General features: G+C 36.8%; 1 protein-coding gene across 3 annotated transcripts in view; it reads left to right on the top strand.

Moving 5' to 3' along the window:
• Window positions 1–207: 207 nt before the first annotated feature.
• Window positions 208–22,309, top strand: part of LOC107704275 (homeodomain-interacting protein kinase 3-like) — a 65,185-nt gene continuing 43,083 nt past the window's right edge. For 2 of the 3 annotated variants that reach the window (XM_016507156.1, XM_016507158.1), the window contains exons 1-2: window positions 208–548; window positions 10,439–11,699. In XM_016507156.1, the coding sequence (XP_016362642.1) occupies window positions 10,441–11,699 (1,259 nt within the window). In that variant the 5' untranslated portion in view covers window positions 208–548; window positions 10,439–10,440. The remainder of the gene's footprint in view (window positions 549–10,438; window positions 11,700–22,309) is intronic. The other variant, XM_016507157.1, reaches the window with a different exon arrangement.

Here is a 22,309-nt window from a genome sequence, read left to right on the forward strand (position 1 = left end):
CTCTTTGGATTTGAGACTTTAGTCTTTGCAACTTTACAGATCTTCTTTATGCACCAAGAGCTTGTAACACTCCAAAGAGAAAGGAAAAATTGAAATCGCATCATATGACCCCTTTAAGGGCTGCCGTCACTGATCTATATATCATGTCTGCATCGAGTGTTTTGATTTCCTCCTCGCTCGATTAGTTCGGCCTGACGCAGCGTCATAAGCAGCAAACATTCCTCGCGCAGCTGAGAGTGAGTGAGTGAACAGGGACATGATATCGACTGTCAGTGCTGCTCTTCCCCGCACACAACATGGGCTCCACCGCCCATACCACCAAAAGCAGAGCTCCAGCTTCACTGCAATGCCCCGGACTCGGTTCTGTGTCGTGGATCGCGTGTATTGTTGAGCTATTTGAGGTGTAAAATGTGGACGATGGTGCTGTGGACTCAGGACAAGATGGCAGCAGTATGAGACACACACATCTACATGCTGTGAGTTCAGTTGAAATATGTAAAATGATCGGAGAAGACCTGGATTATATCTACTGTTAGTCCGTGTGAAAGGTGAGACTTTTTAATCGCAGCGATTTAGTTTTACTGTTGATCGTTTACTATCTCGGGCTGTTTATGGAACAGTCGAACCAAAACGGATGGTCACATCGGCTGTGTCACAATCCCAGTGAGCTTCCTATAGACTTATTTTGTCATCATAGACGCGTTGCAAAGTGCGATTATTACCTGTGATAAAGCGAACGTTTTTATTCGTTTTGATTTATGGGTTTTATTGTATTCGTAACTCATGTGTAGGTAGACAACTTACTCGGATTTGGGACACAATCAGATGAGATACAGCCTAACTTTGGTATGTAACCAGTAAAATAAACGGATGCATAAATAGACAGGCGTGTATATGTGTATAATCAGTTGCTTGTCATTTTGAAACAGTTCAAATTGTGCTTTTGGTTGTGTCTGTAGTAATGCATTAATAATTTAGTTCACTGTTGCTGTTATGTAATGAAAGTTACTGTAGCGTGCTAAAACCAAGAAACCTTTAGTCTTTAACAACCCAGGTATTGATTAGTTTTTGATCAGATCAATCCAAGCAAGTATGCACAGCGTTTAGAAGTTAAACACTGAAATTAGTGAAAGTGACTAAATAAAAGTATGTAATGAGAGAAGATAATGAGTTCCCGACGCCCTAGTCCTCAACAGAGTGCATTGGGATACTTTTTCAAAAGTGATAATTGAGGTTGTTTTGAGGCAACATGCATCTGCTAGGTCAAGTGTTAAATAAAAATAGACTTGTTTATTATGCATGAGAAAAAAAAATCATGTGGGGTGTTAACATTACCCATAGTGCTTTTGCCAGATCATTTTTCAATATCTGATTAAAGTGAGGGCTGTTTGTCTTGAAATAAAATTACATGATGATTATTATTTTGACAGTAGCAGTTAAAGGAATGGTTCATCCCAAAATGAGGAAGATTATGTAATTCATGTCATACCCGGATTACTCTCCTCTGTGGAACACAAACATTGCATATTTGAAGAATGACCTGACCTTTTTTTTCAGTATAATGAAAGTGAAGACCTGGGGATGTTAAAATGATTAACAGTAGTCCGTACAACTTCACTATATTGTACTATACGCCTATTCATTAGACATTTGCAATAGCTATTATTTTGGGTTCATCAGAGAAGTCAGAACATCAGATTTGTAATTCAGTGAACCTGTATACCCAGTGCTCTGGATTCTGATTGATTGGTTTACAAATCAAACTGTTTTCAAGTTGAACAAACTGACTCGAAAAGTTACAGAAAAGGGATGTTTCACCCCAAAATATTATTATAAACTTATACAACTGTCTTCTGGGAAACACAAAATGAGATATTTTGAAGAATGCTGTTAACCAAACAGTTGACTTCCACTGTATGGACAAAAAAACAGTTTCTAAAAATATCTTTTGTGTTCCACAAAAAAAAAGAATAAAAGTTATACAGGTTTGAAATGACATGAGGGTGAGTAAATGATGACAGAATTTTCATTTTATTGTGAACTATCTCTGTTTAACAGCCCACTTGCCAGTGAATAATAACTTAATTTATGGAGCTAGACAGCCTCAGTCCTCATGCATATGGCCATGATATTCTTCACAAATCATTTTACGTGTTCCACAGAAGAGTAAAAGTAATATGAGTTTGAAACGGCATGATGATGATGAATAAATGATGACAATTTTTACTTTAGTAGTTTTTGTAATCTGCTAGTTTTCATTTGAAGGTGACCCCAGAGACAGACAGAGTGTTTTATGTTTCTTGTTGTATGGTGGTTAAGGCTGTTTTCACCAGCAGGACTTGAGCTGAGCATGAGAAGAATGAGCTCATTTAGTGGTGGGGGAAGTTCAGTAGAGGAGTCACACGGTAGCCTGGCTGCCATTTGAGTTCTGCTGAGCCCACTCCGGCCTGTGTTGCTCACTGTGGTGAGGCTTGCAACCAAAATAGACCTGACTACAGAATGTACTATGACTCCATGAAATTGACATTTTAGTGGGTTGATCAGAAATGACCTTCTTTGTTGTTCGTCTTTAGTACTGTATTGTTTCTGATATGAAGTATAGAAAATCATGCCTATCTGAACTTGTTAGTGTTAATATTTCTCTTGCTTTATGGCCTTGTTTTCTTGTGCATGCATTCAGTTCAGATCACTTATTGCCTTGCTTTTTGACCCCTGATATGAGATCCAGCCCCTCCCACTATAAAGTAACACAAACATGGTGTTAACAGAGTTGCTTCCTTTTGTCATTTATAAAAGGAATAGTTCACACAAAAATCATTTACTTACCCTCATGTCATTCCAAATCTGCTTCACTTGGTATCTTGAAGAACTGATTTTGCCCATACAGTGAATTTAATGGGGTCAATAACAACACTGGACCCCACCGACTTTCATTGTAGGGCCAGTATTTTTCATATTCAGTTTTCTTTTTTTCTTCCATATTCCAACATCTTTGATTGTATCCCACATGATTGTATTCCCTTTAAGCCCTGTCCCTGAAAGCTTTATGTTTCTTGAGTTGCTTTATTATCGGTGTTTGTCAAGTATCTCCATTGTTGTTGCTCTACTTGGGGCTTAGGATTTGAACAGACCCCTGACTCAAATATTGAACTTTATGGTAAACAATGTATACTACAGTACAGACATCAATGATAACAAATTATGAAGCAACTTGGAGTGATAGTTCACCTAAAATGGAAAAACAAAACAAACATTTTTTGTTTCACAGAGGAAAGTAAGTCATACACGTTTGGAACAACATGAGTGTGAGTAAATGATTTTAGGTTTGGGTGAACTATCCCTTGAAATTATGTTCTGAGATAGCCTTTATACATTTGGTCATACTTTAGTTTGGGGACCAATTCTCACTATTAACTACCTATTAACTAGGGATGCACCGATACCATTTTTTTCAATACTCGCCCGATACCGATACTTTTATTTTTGGTACTTGCCGTTACTGAGTACCGATACCAATATTTTCAATATTTTTCATTTATCAAATAGATACAGTCAAACCAAAATTTATTCAGACACCTTCAACATTTCTCACATTATCACAGTTTATTCGCTATAGTTTAGAAAATGGTAATAAAATATGACAAGAACTCAGAGTTAAACTGCACACAGGCTGTTAGTTTCACTTTTGCCAGAAAGTCGTTCTTAAGGGTGAAAATAAATGACGTTTATAGTGAATGTCCCTATAACTTGTCTTATATTTACGATTTAGTTTTAATCCAAATGATGCGTGCTAAGTGAGCGAACATCAATAAAGATCACACAACAGAAGTGCGCTCTCTCTCCCTCCCTGCCTCCCATTATGTAACTTGTGCATTGTTTTACTTACTTCTTTTTGACATATCCGACCGAACTACAAACTTTCCAGTGATGTCTGTGAGAAAGGTATATTCACTCGACAAGCTCGCGCATCTCTGAATATGGCACTTATCACATGCTGTGTGGTATCGGCGTTTGGTATCGGGGCATTTTAACGAGTACGAGTGCAGGAGCTCAGTATCGGGCCCGATACCGATACCAGTATCGGTATCATGACTTGCATCATTAAAATCCTAATTTGCTGCTTATTAATGATTAGTAAGGTAGTTAAAGGGTTAGTTCACCTAAAAATGAAAATTAGCTTGTTTTACTTACCCTCGAAGCATCCTAGGTGTATATGACTTTCTTCTTTCAGACGAATCCAGTCAGAGTTATGTTAAAAGTTGTCTTTGATCTTTCAAGCTGTTTAATGGCACTCAGAGGGTGTTGCAGTTGAACAGTCCACATGTCGTCAAATAAAGCTCGTGCATTCATAATAAAATGTGCCGCAGATGGCTCCGGGGGATGAATAAAGGCCACCTGTAGCGAATCCATGAGTTTTTGTAAGAAAAATATCCATATTTTATCCATACTTTTCTCTCACTTCCGTTGACTGTCATACACTGAAGCAGTTCCGGCGGATGACGTAAGACGCGCGGCGTTGCATGATTAGTGACGAATGCGGACAGAAAACAAAACAAAATGCCGGTCACGAATTAGAAGTACAAACCGAAGATTTGCAAAGAAAAATGTCGGAGGATTTCAATATAAACCAAGAGGAGACTGGTTTTCCTTTGCTAAAGTAAGGAAACTGCTTCCTTTGCTCCTATTAAACAAACTCGCGGGACTAGCATATATCAGAGGCGCGTGCACTGCGCATACGTCATACGCCTTCCGCCGGAACGGATCCGCGTATGACAGATAACGTAAGTGAGAGAAAAGTGTTTAAGAAGAAATAAGAAAGTCATATACACCTAAGATGCTTCGAGGGTAAGTAAAACACAAGCTAATTTTCATTTTTGGGTGAACTAACCCTTTAAGTTTAAGGGATCTAAAATATGCTTACACAAAAATATGTGCTTTATAGATGCTAATAAACAGCCAATATGCTAGTAATATGCATGCTAATAAGGAGCTTGTTAAAAGTGAGAATTGGTCCCTAAAGTGTTAAACAACAATTGTGACCTAAAAATCAGAGTCTTCGTCCTAATTAGCCATTACAGTGACAAATGAGGAGCGACAGACGATTCTATATTTAGAATAGTTTCTATTCAAGAACATACAAACCATGTGTCCAGTGTCACTGATAATCTCAGGTACTAATTATTTCTTTGTATAATGTTAAAAAGGTTTAATTTTAGTTTGATCAATGAACATTTCATATCAGTGTGCATGATGGTTAAAATGCATGGAAGTGACAATGGATAAAACTCTTCAGATTTTGAAAATAAATTATTTGAAATGAAAACGTTCAAACTGTGAACCATTAAAAAGAGTTTATTCCATGACAAAGATTGTCTCTGAATAGTACTGTATGCTTTTTAATCGTTTAAAATGATGTTTTATAATGTGTAATGTTTGCTGCAGCTAACAATTATTTTGATAATCGATTTATCTGTTGTTTATGTTTGTCAGGTTATTCGAATAATCTAATACAAAAACTAATACAGGGGTCAAACTATTTATTTATTTTTTTACCCCAATATATTACATTTTAAGGTCATATAACTGCTTTTTAAATGGGCTACATCACACAGTGAGTTGTTGCCCTGCATCATGTTTGTCAATGGTCAACTGTATGAAATGTAAGATGAAGTCTTGGGTGGGGCGGGTGCGTTAATTGCGTTAAAATATTTTAATTGCGTTTTTTCCCCAACTATTTAATGAAATTAACAAACTAAAAACACAGACCTAGTTTACACAAGAACACAAAAGTGGCTTGGTGTACTTTCAGACATTTAATGAGGCTCAGAAGTGGAATGAGTGCAATTAAATCCATAAATTCATGATGATATTAATGTTTTAAATATAACATTTTGAATATAGAAATATTAAATGATTTAAATAACTGAAAATATACTTTTAAAATGAAACACACTGCCAGCAGGTGGCGGTAAGTCACTGATTTTTATCACTGAATCATTCATTCAATTGATTCATTCGAACGGCTGATTCATTCAGGAATGAATCAAGTGACTGTCTTTATGAATGGGTAATCATGAATCACTGACTCACTAGATTCGTTTAAAAAAAACATTCATTCATAAACGAGACACCGCTGTGTTTGAATGGAGATGCGCAGCGGCTCAGCTGTGACTTTGTTTTAAACTATTTTCAACGACGAAATAGAGCAAAATCAGACAATAGTGTTATAGTCAGACAATGTAAGTCACTTAATATTAACTTCTTGTTTATTGAATTGTATTAAATCAGTATCACATTTACAAACTCCTTTAAAAATCATTAAAAGCTGGCACTCATCTTAGTTCATCTCGATCTCACATCTATAATCAACGAAGCTCTCTACACTGCGCAATGAATCTCACTGCGCAATGAATCTCACTTTGCTTATGAAAGGATTCGTGAGATATGTCTGTGATACATTACTCAACGCTGCAAAAACACGTAGAAACATTTGAAGCTCCCCTGAGAGCAATCACAAGTATGATGATGATCGGGTCAGTCGCACTGGTGCTCCTAACAAATGTTTATAGTCGCACGCAGTAGTTTTCGGTCGCACTGTAGAGCCCTGGAAGGTGGTGTTGACGTCGGGAACGCACCTGAATCCGCCATTTTAAGCAATGAATGAATGACGGACTCTCCGTTGTAACATCGCGCAAGGCAAATAAGGGGGTGACATCTAGTGGATTAGACTAGTAATAAGATTAACGTAAATCTTCTGTTCAATGTTTGTGGAAATAAATATAGAAAAAAATTGATTCGTGGCCTTCGAGAATCGATATTGAATCGACCACATTTTAAAAAACGATATATCGAAAAATCTATTTTTTTGCCCAGCCCTAGACATGGTGTTGCACTGATTTTAAGTTAATCCATTTTAATAATCCAATAACTATGAACTCACTGACTGATTCTTTTGACTTGTTCATTAAAAAGGACCAAATCATAAATGTTAACTGAGTGATAAATTAAACTGCACTGGTCGAGCTGTTCCAACCCAACTCAGAAGTACCTTTTTTTTTTTTCTCGAAATCAGATGATTCATTGGGTTTTCCCACAAATTTCCAAAGTTTCACAGTGGTAAGGGTGTTTAAAGCCAGGCATCTTGGAAAATTGTGGCATTTCAGTGAACACACTAGACACAAGAAAGCGAGATTAGAGCACTGTGATTTAAAGGGGTAAGAAAGTTATCTTTTGGAAATATAATGAATTTGTATCTGCATGCTAGGATATGTTGAGTATTGAAATTGAATTTCATTTTATATTTACATTTAGTCATTTAGCGGATGCTTGTATCCAAAGCAAAGTGCTGTGACAAGTCCCGGTTAGTGTAATGCAGTTCATGTATTTTTATTTATTTTTTTTTTTTTATATATAAATAAAAAGAAAACAAGTAGATAGAATAGAAAAATAATAGAGAACACTAGTGTTAGAGGGTCTTTAAAAAAAAAAAAAAGTAGATATAATTAGAATAGAGAGTGCTAGTGTTAAAGGGTCAAGGTGTTTTAATAAATAAAAAGAAATGTAGGTAGAATAAAAACCGAACAGAGAGTGTTAGTTTTCTTTTTTTTTTAAATGGTAAATAAAAAGAAATCAAGTAGTTAGAATAGAAATAGAATAGACAGTACAAGTGTTAGAGGGTCAAGTAAGGTTTAAGTCTGTGAAAGTGATTTTGTGTGTCTGGGATGGCATTATAAAGCGCCAGTCACTTGCAGAACACAAGCTTCTGGAGGGCACATAAAGTAGTGAATTTAGGGGTGTAGAGCCAGTGGTTGTTTTGTAGGCAAATATCAGTGCTTTTTATTGTTGATTATAAAGTGAAATGACATCAAAATTATAATGATTGTTTTAATGCATTATTCTCTTTGACAAAAATCTAAATTATTGAGGCTTAAATAGTTTAAAAGCTAGCTTTTTGGTCTATGTCACCCAGCCATGTTAAATACATTGCTGTTTTACTTATTTTTTTCAAAAAATTGAGTGTAATTAGATTGTGGAATTTTGTAAATATGCATTTGCATTTTCCGTGAAAACGGGACATTGTTGACTATAACTTCCTCTTCCCTTTTCCCTTGTTGTGTTTTTTTTTTTTCTCGAGGAGGAACAATATTTTTTTTTCTTACAATTGAACATGTTGAAAGGCCATCAGCAAATGAGATATCTTATATGCTATCACCACCATAATTAGACCTTGACCTTCTTTACAGGTGTTCGTTCACATGTCCCCCACTAGACCAGTTAAGACCAAACTCTGGCTGACTGTATTTTATCAGTCAACTTAATCACACGGTCACCTGTCAAGAAAAGTTCAGACTTCGTAGACTCAGTTCAGAGATAAGTAATCTCATTGATGAATCTGATTGAGATAAACAGCTATGTATCAGGATGTTCTACTAAAGCTATACTTAGTATAGTATACAGTGGGTACGGAAAGTATTCAGACCCCCTTCAATTTTTCACTCTTTGTTATATTGCAGCAATTTGCTAAAATCATTTAAGTTAATTTTTTTTCCTCATTAATGTACACACAGCACCCCATATTGACAGAAAAACACAGAATTGTTGACATTTTTGCAGATTTATTAAAAAAAGAAAAACTGAAATATCACATGGTCCTAAGTATTCAGACCCTTTGCTGTGACACTCATATATTTAACTCAGGTGCTGTCCATTTCTTCTGATTTATTTTATTTGTTTGCATAGCACAAATAAACACAACAGGAATTGACCACTGTGCTTTATAAGACTAAGATACATGATTGTAGTTGATTAATAGCTGGTTTGCTTGGGATATTTACTTTCCAGGTGATGTTTTAGTTTGTTTTTCTTGTCTAGGTAATTCAAATATGTTTCAGGAGGTTTGTTACACACCAATAACATACTTTAGGTTGCAGTTTAAAGAGGGTTAAACTTAATTTAATTTATTTGATGTATATGACTAAAATTACTTTCAAAAATTACTTTTAAAAGGTTAATTACTTTAATGAGGAACACTAAGCTACTTGTTTGCATCCTGTTTAGCAGAAATGTTCACTAAGAGTAGGAATCCCACAGGTCCTGCAGTGTTAACTTTCGTGACCAAAAAAAAAAAAAAACTTGGTATTTCCATGGTACTTTTTGGTGTTTTTTCCCCTTTTCTTTTTTAGTGATGAAATGCATTTTTCTTCCTTATAAAATATACCCTTATATCCCAATTTTATGATTTAAGCAAATCTTAACCAGCCACCTGATTCAGTGAGTAATTTTACAAGGACAGTTGCATAAAAACAGCCAGAATCAATTTATACAAGTACAAGTAAGCAGACAGTTAAGAATATGATGATTGTCAAATAGCCTGAAATTGTAATAGAGTTAGTGTGACATAATGTTAAAATGTTTGTGTTCATATGGTTCATATGGTCCTTTCTCACTTCACTCACTACACCTCAGTTGGCTGTTTTTACTCTGTAGAAAAGTTGCTCCTGAGATTTTTAAGTGTGCTTCAGCCCTTAATTTGAGTTAGACAAGTCACAACGTTTGCACAGGATGTCAGTCAAATGAATGTGAAATTGGCAGCGTCTTTTCAGAATTGTGGTCATGTGTTGGCCTGTTGCAGAAAGTACACTGTCTTGTTCCCTTTCCTTAACATTTTTTTCCCCTGTTGTACAAGGCCAAGGTGGATTTGTCCCTAGAGCAAAATTTAGTGTAAATAATTGAGTTACAGTAGTACCACAAGTTGTGACTCAAAAAAAGCAGTTTGCATAACTTCATAACTTCACTTTAATAATTGGATATATATTGAGAATAGAGAAGCTATGCAAGCACGGATGATACTGTGCCTTTGGTGTGTCCTTTTTTCTCCCACACAGCAATTCTCATTTTGAAACAGCCGTTGCCTAGAGACCATGATTCATGGAAACTGAAATGAAAAGGTCATTTCAACCTGTGAACAGTTAGTTAGTAGTCCCTTTATGGCATTTATGGAAGGAGGGTTGGTGGGTATTGGAGGGAGGAACTAAACCTTCTGCTGCAGTGTGTTATTATCTTGGCCTGTCATTGGCTGCTCAAGGCAGCTTGCTGTTTGCTGCTGTAGCATAGGGGCAAAGGTCAAGTATGATGTCAGCCTGATGATGCAAGCCACTGCACGCAGTAGGATCAAGGTCCCTCACAAGTTGTTTACACATAGTTAGTGGACACTTGTGATGTCACACAACAAACTTACAAACCTCTACATACATTAGTAATTTTGTAAGTTAGTACTGAATAGAGAAAAGTCATGCCAAATTTTCAGGAATTTTGGAAGATATAGGCTGGTCAGTCTTATAATGTCCATGTTTCTTTGAAAATGTTAAAATCTTACAATTTGTAAATTTATTGGTTGAAAGTGGAACATGATCTGTATCTGGTTTTCTTGTGTTCACAGGTATGGCCTCACAAGTCTTGGTCTACCCACCACATGTTTTCCAAACTCATACAAGTGCCTTTTGTAGTGTGAAGAAACTCAAAGTTGAGCCCAGTAACTGTGTTTACCATGAGAGGGCCTACCCACAGACTTACTTGAATGGTAGAACCTTTGGCATTGCTTACCCGTCAAAACTCACCGCTTCGTTTAAGACACAAGATTCTGTGATTGGCAGACACCCTGGGCAGGATTTTCCATTGCAAACGGCTGCTGTGCGTGGTGTGCGACGTCAGCATACCACCATATCGGTGAAGCCACAAAAAGGGGCCATCTCCTCTCAGGACAAGGAGTCGGAGCACCAGGAAAAAGGAAGGGGTTGCAGCAGTGGAGCTACAGGGGCAGCTGGAAGGGGTAGGGGAGAGGGAAGCAGCAGTCAAGAAGGAGTTGGAGGACAGGGTGAAGGTGGTGAAGGTGGTGGAGGACAGGACGAGGGTGACCGGGAAGACTGTGGAGGTTTTAACTTGCAAGACAGCTCCCACAGATGTGGGCTGAAACGTAAGAGCAGGGAGCTGGAGAACTTGGGGAGCGCCATGCAGATTGTAGATGACCTGTCAATGTTACCTGCAATGTTGCAATCAAATGTGGGAAACCCACCAGTTGCGGTGCCAGCGGCAGTTGGTGGAGGGCCTGCAAAGCAAGGTGGAAATTCCGGAAACGGGGATGGAGACTACCAGTTGGTGCAGCATGAGTTGCTTTGCTCTTTGAAGAACACCTACGAGGTATTAGACTTCCTCGGCCGTGGTACTTTCGGCCAGGTAGTGAAATGCTGGAAACGAGGCACCAGTGAGATTGTGGCGGTGAAGATCCTGAAGAACCATCCATCGTATGCACGACAGGGCCAGATTGAAGTAGGCATCCTGGCACGCCTCAGCAGTGAGAATGCGGATGAACATAATCTAGTGCGAGCTTTCGAGTGTTTCCAGCACCGCAGCCACACCTGTCTTGTGTTTGAGATGCTGGAGCAGAACCTGTATGATTTCCTCAAGCAAAACAAATTCAGCCCGCTTCCTCTGAAGGTGATCCGTACCATTCTTCAGCAGGTGGCCACGGCGCTAAAAAAGTTGAAGGCCATGGGACTGATCCACGCGGACTTGAAGCCTGAGAACATCATGCTGGTGGACCCTGTACGGCAGCCCTACCGGGTGAAAGTCATAGACTTTGGCTCAGCTAGTCACATCTCCAAAGCCGTCTGCTCGACGTACCTCCAGTCGCGGTACTACAGGTATGTACAAACAAAAGGCCAAATTGGTTGTCAGCTGAAAATGGTTTTGATACCTATAAGAAATTACCTCAAGAAGTTATCTCACAGTAGCCAGTTATTTGCACTTACTTTTGTTTTGGTTGCTATACTGAATGTTGAAGTTGAATAGATGCACTCTTGAGTTCAGCAGAGTTGTTTTGTTTGGTTGTTGATCAGTATTTTGTGCAAAAAAAATTACTCTTAAAGGGTTAGTTCACCCAAAAATGAAAATTAGCCCATAAATTACTCACCCTCAAGTCATCCTAGGTGTATATGACTTTCTTCTTTCAGACGAATCCAGTCGGAGTTATATTAAAAATGGTCTTTGAAGCTGTTTACTGCCACTCAGCGGGTGTTGCCTGAATCCGTCCAAAAGCAGTTAAATAAAATGCGCCCATCCATAAAAAAAGTGTCTCACACGGCTCCGGGGGGTGAACAAAGGCCTTCTGTAGCGAATCGATGCGTTTTTTGTAAGAAAAATATCCATATTCAAAACGTAATAATCACTTTAATATAGCTTGCGCTCACTGTTGTACACTGGAAGCAGTTCTGGGGGAATGACCTATGAGGTCAGTGTTGCGCATGCACCAGTGAGTCTCGTGAAAACCAACGTTTGTTAACAGGAGCAAAGGAAGCAAAGTTTCCTTACTTTAGCAAAGGAAAATCAGTCTCCACCGAAATCCTCCGACATTCTTCTTTACAAATCCTCGTTTTGTACTTCTAATTAGTGACCGTTGTTTTGTTTTGATCTCTCCACTGCGCTTCCGCGTGCGTCAGTTCTGAGTGGCGCATGCGCAAAGCCGACCTCATACGTCATTCCCTCGGAACTGCTTCCAGTGTACAACAGTGACCGCAAGCTACATTAAAGTGATTATTATGTTTTGAATATGGATATTTTTCTTACAAAAAACGAGAAGCGTTAATGCGAGAGAATAAAATGATTCACGGGACTCCCGCAAAATAGAAACAAATAAATTGTTATTCATCTATTGCACAAAAGCAACATGAACTAATATAAAATATAAAAAATATAAAATGGAGAAAAAAGTAACGTAACTAGTAGTGTAACTAATTACTAATTACTTTTGAAATAAAGTAATCAGAACAGTACTCATTTTAAAATGAGTAATCAGTAATCAGTAATTTGATAATATTTTCAGAGTAACTTGCCCAACACTGCTAATAGATCACTAAAAACATTCTAAAAGCTTATGCTTTCTGTGTTATACAACTAAAATCCTTGTGGAATTACCAGTCAGGAAACACCACTGATGTAAAACAATTTCCCTTGTGTTCTAAAGCTACACTGACCCTGTAGAACTATTTGACCCCACAATGTAACAGGCAGGAACTAAACCATTTTTGTCACATTGCCATGGGAAAGGAAGTGATTTTTTATTTTTGTTTGAATAAGTACTTTGTACAATAGGCTATAAACAACTGGTAATGGTTTTTAGTTTTTAGAGAACTGTTGTGTATATAATGAAATACATTTTGAATTCAGGTAACCTTTGTAAATATTATGTTGGCAAAAATTGGGAAGTTGGAATGTTGGCTTTATATATATATATATATATATATATATATAATCCTATCCTAGCATGTTCGTCTTAACATCAACAAATTAAATAATATAATGTATTTTTGTTATTGTATAAAATTTTATATATATATCATTTATTTATTTATTTTTGAAGGATTATGATGCTCCATCTTGTTTCCTGAATATATCAAAGGAAGTGCCTTGAATGTCACCTTGATAAATTGCCAAAATTAAAAATGTAGACAAAAAATGAACTGTACATTTACTTGTGTGCAGTTATGTTTGAAATCATGCCTATGATGGGTAACAAATCTGCTATAATAATTTGGGTAAACCTTGATCTCCTGTTGAGGTCCTGTCCCGAACCCCTATCAATTTATATTTATGGTCCTCTATTAGATTCTGTTTGTTTCTTTACTATATTCCATCAACTAAAACTATGTTTTATGCAAAGAATAAATGCTGGCACATTCATATAGAGTTTTAAAAGTATTGACTACTAGAAGTACATTCCGCAAATAGTGTCCATTAATCATCTCAAAATAAAGCATAGTTAGTTTTGCTATTTTAATTTAATTTTGTGTAACTCTTGGCATGGCAATTTGATTAAGTCCAAAAGGAGAAATCGTGACAACTGATTCATTCGTCACACTGAAAAGGGTCAGGCATTGCGTTCTAGTTGCATTGCACATTTCAGCAACAGTTAGTTCAACAGTTAGTTTGCTGAATGCTTATAAGTATGAATTATTTTTTATAAGCACTACATTTTTGGTGGGTAATAGGGATGCCACAATTCTCAATATAATATTGAACCGTTCGGTACGACATCCACGGTTCAATGTGTGCTTGTGAGTTGCGTTTTTTCTTCTCGGTTTTGCACTTAAATAGTATTAAATGATATATAACCGAACCAAAAACCGTGGTTAAAAAAACGAGCTATGTATTGAACCGTGGGCTAACTGTTGCATCCATAAGTGGGTATATCCTATAGCGTGCTACTGAAGAGCCCTTCTCAGTTTAATCAGTACATTGAAAGTAATGCTTGAGAAAACATATATTTGACACTTGGTTCAACTTGTGGCATGAGGGCTGGTGTACTCATATGTGCGGGTAACTAATCCACTCAAGCCCCTGCTGTTGCCCGCTTGATTACATCTTAAGTTATAATCTGTCTGAGGCACTTCACTTCACCTCCACTTCCACAGATGGCTGTAACTCCTAAGATCAGACAGCTGGTATGGCAAACTAATGTAAAAATTTTGTGAGTCCTACACTTCCGGATCCTTTTTAGTTACGCATGCGATCATAACTGGCTCATTCCGTGCCAACTCAACCAGTGTCATGGATGTTTATTTACTGAATAATCCACTATTTTGTATAAGGGGGTTAAAATGACTTTAGAAAGAGCACCATTATTATTTAAATTTTACAAAGATATTGTTAGGTCTATTAGTAAAATCTGTTGTTTTTTGCCATATTTTTTGCATTATGTACTAATGTTGACAGTTAAAAAAATGGGGACAAACTCAAGAAGTGTTTTATCTTAATATCCTTTCAGATTTTAGTTCTTTTCTTTTGGTATCATAATTTTTAAAGCCCTATATAATTCATTTTCAGAGATATAAGGATTTGAATGTAGCTCTTTGAGTAAATTGTTAATGCACTTTGCATACAGCTGATACTTTTGAAATGTATTTTGTTTCCCACTATCAAAACAGTTGCATAGAACCTGAAGTTTGCGTGCCTGTTATTCTGGTTGTTAAGAAATTCTTTTTTTTTTTATTTTAATTTTTAAAGCCCTATATGGTTCAATCCTAGGGATATGGGGATCCCAAGGTGACAAATTGTTGAATTTTACCTATTTTCAATGGTCGAAAACCAAGTGTGGGTCACTTTCCGTACAGCTGATGCTTATTGTATTTAAAGGGGAATGTCAGAAGAATAAATATTGTTGAAACTAGAAATGTAGTCTATCAAAACAATTGCATAGAACATACCTGAGTACCAAAAATTTTACTTTTCTGAAGTTTGCATGCTTGTAACTAAAGAAGTATCAAAGACATCTTAAGCCTTGTTTCCACAGAGCGGTACGGTTCAGTACAGTACAGTACGGTACACAATTATTTCCGTTTCCATTGTCAGAACTTGTGAATGGTACCAAAATAGTGAACTGTACCGTACCACTATTTTGGGACCCTTCCATTGGGTGACCTAGACTCACTGCAGAATGCTGATTAGTTGACAGAATCATCACTTGAGCGTGCTACAAGAGGAATGACAACACAAGGTCGCCATGCTGCTTATGCGTGCTGGGGTTGTTTACATCAGTGTGCAAACACAAAAAAAAAAAATACTTTGATATTTTCACACATACACACGGACAATTTTGTGCTTTTTTCTTCATACGAGAATGACGTTGATCGCTACTTTCCACCACGCCTATCAAGTAAGGGTACAGTTGCCGGTGGAAATGCAAGCCGGATCAAAGTGTACCGTCCTAAATAGTACTGTACTATACAATACTGAACCGTACTGCTCGTTGGAAATGAGGCTTTAAACTGATTTTAATTCAGCTTCCCTAAGAAACTTTTTTTTTTGTAATCTACATTTTAAAGGCCCTATTTGGGAAACAAGATATATTTACAGTTTCAGCTTTATTTTTTCTTCAGACATTCGTCTTTAAAAGAAAAAAAAGTAGCATCTGTATGCAAAGCGACCCATGTTTTTTAAACTCTGAAGATGTGTATATAATTTAACAATTTACTCCGGAAACAACACTGAAATCCCTGGATCTCTGGAAATCCTGTTGCTAAAGTTTTTATATCCCCCTTTAATTTGGCTCCAAATCTCAGGTAAAAATTGTCAATTGTCATTTTGACCCCCTCTACAAAATAGTGCATTAATCATTAAACATACATCCATGGCATTTAATATTTTTGCTTTCATTGCTATTTATTTTTGTCTTTCTTCAGAAAAAAAAATCTATTCAATTCAATGGCCTACATGTTTATTTGTATAGCACTTTTCACGATACAAATCGTTGCATAGCAGCTTCACAGAAAATGAAAGTGTCTATATTACATTTAGCAGTAGCTTATCAGTGGTGAGGTAACTATGTCAAGGTGATGTCCATATGACGGATATGTGCAGAAAAAAATAATGCAGTTAATAACATGTATTAAAAAAAACGGTGAACACTATTAGCAGCAGTGATGATATGTTGTGATCAAACTTATAGGAAAATTTGGTAGTTTTGTATTTTGGTTCAGGGTTGGCATCATCTGAGGTCCTCTGAGGGGTTGGCATCTTTCTTAGGTGTTTGGTCATCTCAGATCTTCATAAGTGCTGGATCCAGACTGAAACTTGTGTAATTCCTAGTAACCTCGGGATTCCCATCACGTGGCAGAAACAGAGAATCAAATATACAAAAATTAGCGTAGCTTCTGTTCAAACTAGACTTGTGCCGGTTTTCGGTAATGCGATATATCACGGTGATGAATATGCACGATATTGTTTAATCTTAGTCTCATATTGTTTAAACACGAATTAATCTTAGGTATTCCAATATTTAATAACACGTTGTTAAAATTGAAAGTTGCAACTGTGTTATTTAATGAGCTAACATGAACTAAGACTTAATAATTAATAACTTCTGTAGCAAATGTAGCTATTGCTCATTGTGAATGTTAATGCATTAACTAAGGTTAACTAATGAGGTCTTATTGTAAAGTGATACCTATCGGTATTTATAGTTCTTTTGAACTTTAATCTGTGTGAAACTTATAACTTTATACATTTTTCTGTATTGCTTTATTGCATTTAAATGTTCAGTTATTTTTGTTATAAGAAAAAAGTTATTAAACCTGTTATACTGTATTATGACAGCACTTTTTTTAAACTAAATTTCAACACCGTGATAACACCGCATACCGTGATAAAAGCATGAGCAATTAATCGCAACATGAAAATCTGATACCGGCATATCCCTAGTTCAAACTAAGCAAAAAATGATAGTGTGTTCAAACCAAGATAATCTGCATTTAACCCTTCCAAGTGAGTTTTTCACCATATGCGCTCAAGATTATGGGGTTTCTTTCTTGAGACAGCATGACTAATTGAAATGTATGTGAACTGCTGTAGCATCTGTAGCTTGTGCTATGCTCACGTTCTGCTGTCTTGGTGTGCGTTGTCATCTTTGGGATATTATTTTCAGCCATGTCTCTAAGTAAGTGTAAACATGCCCATGCTACTGGAAATCATGTCCATCTCAGATGTTTGCTTAAGCTCTCACACGTTTGTGTGATAAGTCATGTTTACTTTTTGCAGGTGTTGTTTGTACAGTTGGTTCAGATTTCTTTGACGTTATGACTTTTCCATGGAAATGTCATGAAGACTAAATGTACAAAAAGTGTAAGAAACCCAAATCTAAAACCACGGAATGGATTTAAACATTGTGAAATGTGCAAGTGGTGTTAAAGGTACTTTACTTTTATTGGTAACAAAGTAGGTCAGATATTAAATATACAATAATGTAAAGGAAAGTTTGTGATGGACAGATTTTTCTGAGCTCTTTGGTCTGTGCATTTTTAAATTAATTTGTATGTTTTTTTTTGTTTTTTTTTAAACAAATTTTCATGTTAAAAACAGCAGAATTAGAACCACTTGCTGTTTAAATATAAAGATGATTGCAATATAGATCAGACATGTGAAAACACTTGTTTAACACTTTTTATCCACCTGTCTGTAACCTTTAAACCAAAACCTGCCCGTGTCAAGTGATCCAAGCTCACCCCCGTTTTTGCTTCTCAAGGGAGAGTTCTCTCAAACTCACAGCAGGGGCTGAGTGCTGGAGATCGCTGCCTAAAATTAGCTGATGGGAGGACAGCCAACTCAGTTTGACTTCTATAGATGGTGAAGTGCGCTGGCAGTCAAAGTGAAATAAGGCAGAGCAAAATACAAGAGATCACTTTAGCGCTCCGTCAAGGTCACTGTCTTCCAGTGTCAGCTGTTTTGTTGCTTTTAGAAGCGGGAATATAGATAGACAGGAGTTTAAAAAGAGGGTGTGTTCCAGCAATCCCAGAAATTTAGCCCCACACCTTTTGTTAAAAATGCATCCGGAATTTCATAAAAATAACAAACAATCAAATGAAATTATCTGCAGTTTAAATGTATTTGCTTATGTTTAACTGAAGACTTTTTTTTTTTTTTTTCAAATAAGCCCCAAAAAGGATGTACCATGTTCTATTTGAGTTGGAAACATTGCCTCATCAATCATTTATCTGTTAGCATTGGCAATATGGCAAACAAGGGCAATCAAATCGTGCCCCCTAAGTGGAACAGTGTAAATTGTCTTTTTATATTCTTCATTCACTGTCATTTCTTTTGACATCATCTGCTCTCCTCTTTTTAGGACATGTTTTTATATACATCTTAATACCTGATCAAGTGCAACAAATGATGCGTGTTGTAACATTGTGTATGTGTAAGTAGGGCTGGGCGATATAGCTAAAAAATTTATCAACGATATAATGTTTCATTCAGCATCATGTATGACTTCAGCGCCATTCACACAGATTGCATTTAAAAACATATGAGACTCAGTGAAAAGGAATAAACCTCCACAAATTCGTGATGTGTTTTCTAAAAGTTTAAACTGAGACGCGAGTGCAGCAGTTTTAAATTCGACTAATATTCATTCTTTATTCACAATCTCTTCATCGCAGGCAGAGCACTCAATTCAGCATGTGTTCGTGTTTGTGTGTGCTGTCTGCGTCACTCATAGTACGTGCCTATATATCGTGTGCTATATCGAACAATTTTTCTATCGATATCGAATAAGGTGCACCGTCGATAAATATCGATACCGTTTTATCGCCCAGGCCTATGTGTAAGTCACATTGGGGCGGAAAAAAGGGGGTAGAAAAAACATTTCAAACTTGCCAAATCTTGTGTAGTGTATCCGGTGTATCAATGATTCTTAGTGTTGTCAAGGCATGTTTGAGAGTGGTATCAATGATCAGCTCTCACCAAGGACAGTAGAGGCAAAAGTAGCGTTGTTGCTTTTAAAACCTATGCAATATTGTGCTTGGTTACCATGAATTCATTAGTTATTAACACTTCAAAAACACACGGGCCTATAAGAAACACGGGAAGCACTAGTGCTGCTATGTTTGAAAGTGAGGGATAGATATAAAGAAAAGAATAAATGGTAGATTGCAGTGTTTCCCCACAGAATTTTGTAAGACTATGGGCGGTCCCTCTTGGGGGTGTTTAAAAGCAAAATTAAGATATCCAAACGCATTTCAGTGAGAAGACTGAAACGCATAAAAAGTCTTTGCATTGACTTGTACCATAATTTTCAAAGTGGACTCAAAACCTCTTTTAATTGTGTTAGTGTCTCAGTCTGCGCCTGTTTGGCAATATTTTAGATTTTGAAAAGCCTATTGACTGGAAGTTTATTTAAACATTTGTTTCTTATTTATTTGGTTCCACAGTGTTTGCTGATTTTCAGTTTTATATACCTATTTAAACTTTGTGTATTTTATTTTATTTTACATCAAGGTGTATATACCATGCCTCCAAGCTTTCTTATTCGTTTTGCTAATAAACGTTCTATGTTTCTTATTTATTTGGTTCCACAGTGTTTCCTAAGTCATTTGTTATTTTATTAGGCATATATGGTGTATTTTTATTCGTTTTGTTAATAAAAGTTCTATGAGTTTGACGCTGTTGTTGCTTGAATTGAATCAAAGCTGAATTGCCGCTAATTTGAAAGTAAAGTTCGTACGGCGCTTTTTCAATCTATTTGAAAGCCAAGAAATCCGAGGGAAAACTCAAACGAACAATTGCTTGACGCCGAATTGCGGTAATCCTCACCGTCACAACCCTAATTTGATATCGTTAAATGTCTCAGTCATGCATCCAATATTATTAAATATTAGGGTACATAACCTGGATAAATGTATGCGTTTATCTAAATTTAAAAATGAGTTTTTAAAAAATAAATTTATATTTATATTTTGCATAGAATGGTGTTTTAAATTTGAAGGATATAATTTTTCGTTTTGCTTCACTCAGAGCTTAACTTGTTTGACCTCTGCTGAATTGACTGGTAACAGTTTGCAACATGTTGTTAGACTTGCTGCATAAAACTTGGAGTGTCCTTTAATTCAGCATACTGTAAGTAAACCAGATGTTAGGACTTTATGGGAATCCCTTCCACAAGGTCACAGAGTTACGAATGCACTCCCCTCACTCTGGAATCAGAGTCTTTATTGGTCTTTGTTTAGTTGCACTTCCCTGAAGTGGTCTCTATGAAGATGATGTGACTCAGAAATATCCGGCTTATCTTCCTCCATCATTGTAGCTGTAAACTAGAATAAGGAAATAAAGAGTTGGTGAATTACTTGATTTAGGTTTTGTAAAATTTGAGGTCCCTTATATTCCAATGTCGTGTGGTATTTTAAGACAAATGGATTACAGAAAGTAAATATTTCTGCAAAATGTTGACGTTCAATCTTAAGGAAGGATCGTCGGACTACAGTCCTGTGATGAAGGGGGTTTCTGTCTGTTCACTTGATCTAAAAAGGTTTCCCCATTTTGCTTATGGAGTTTATGTTGGACAAGTGTTATGTTCAGCTGTTTGCTGACAGAAGGCCATGCTGGAGACATGAAGGGTATGTTTGTCACTTACCTTGGCTCAAATATTGAGGCCCTTGTCTACTACAAGAGTACTGTTTTGCTTGGATCTGCTTAGATGCAGTAAATCTGGCTTTGGTTTGTTCCAGGTTTGTTCCAATCTCCAGGCGTTTTTAGATTTGTTAGTGCCTTTGTTTGGTTTTCTTAATCTTGATGTATGAAGATCTCTGCATGATTTCTGGAAACATAACAGATAAAATCTTGACGATATCTTGTTTAGAAGTGTCCTTTTTTGTACACTTGCGCTGGAAACCTTGAAAGTGGCTTTTCAGATTAGCCAGGAATTTTCTTCGGTCTCTGCATAGTTCCAATAGTTCTAGTTCCAACCTATCTGTGAGACTGTATTGTCAAGCAATAGGTTTCATATGCATTGTGTGTGTGTGTGTGTGTGTAATTGCATCAAAACATCTTCAGCCTTCCAAAGGAATTGTTTTGTCTGTCTTACTACGATAATGGTTTTAGGGTTTATCTTTTGGGGGTTTTTATACATGACCATCAGGCTGTTTGGATTCAAATCTGATGTTCTTTAGTATCGTCAGGTAATAGCCTCCAGGTGAGATTTCCTATTAGCATGCCATTCCTTTCTCCTCTAAATATAGTATCATAAGCTTATTGCTTTCAAAAGCTTGAGCTTTGTGGAAAGGTAGCCTTGCTCTGTGATAGTGTTTAGGTGTTATGTGGTTGTTAATTTGAGATCCTACATTCAACGGCTTCTGTAGTTGCTTGTTACTGTCATCCTTGTTGACATTTGCTAAATTCATTTTTGTTTGTACCAAGAGAAAACTTAAAGGTGACATATCATGAAAATCTGTCTTTTCCAGGTTTTAAGTGCTATAATCAGGTCCCTGGTGCATCTGCCAACCATGGAAACGTGAAAAAGATTAACCCAGTAACTTTGTTTTGGTAAGCCTTTATCTGCAAGCATCTGAGAAAACGAGCGTGTCTGATTTCGCTCCCTTGGTGACGTGGCAAAGGGATCTCATTATAATATTACCGCCCCTTAATCTGTAAGTTTACACCCACGTTGCCGTTATTGTGTTTTCGCAAGCAACAACGGAGTGCTAATGCCATGGCGAAAGTTTGAGCAAAACATGTTAACTGTTCTGTCATTGGCTGCACAGACGAGCACAGAACACTGTTTAGAGTCCCAGCCTCAGAGGAGACAACAGAGCAGTGGATTTATTGATTTATTTCATGTATATTGCTGCTGCCACACAGATAAAAAATAAACATGTGGTTTATTTCCCAGCTGTTTACCTTCACAGACATAACGACTGTTTTTTGTAACTCGTGTGTTTTTAATGTAAACTTGTGTGTGAATGAGAACTTAGTTTAGTACTCACATGCTGTG

Source organism: Sinocyclocheilus anshuiensis, unplaced genomic scaffold (genome assembly GCF_001515605.1).
Source record: "Sinocyclocheilus anshuiensis isolate Anshui unplaced genomic scaffold, SAMN03320099.WGS_v1.1 scaffold863, whole genome shotgun sequence".
Classification (NCBI taxonomy): Eukaryota; Metazoa; Chordata; class Actinopteri; order Cypriniformes; family Cyprinidae; genus Sinocyclocheilus; species Sinocyclocheilus anshuiensis.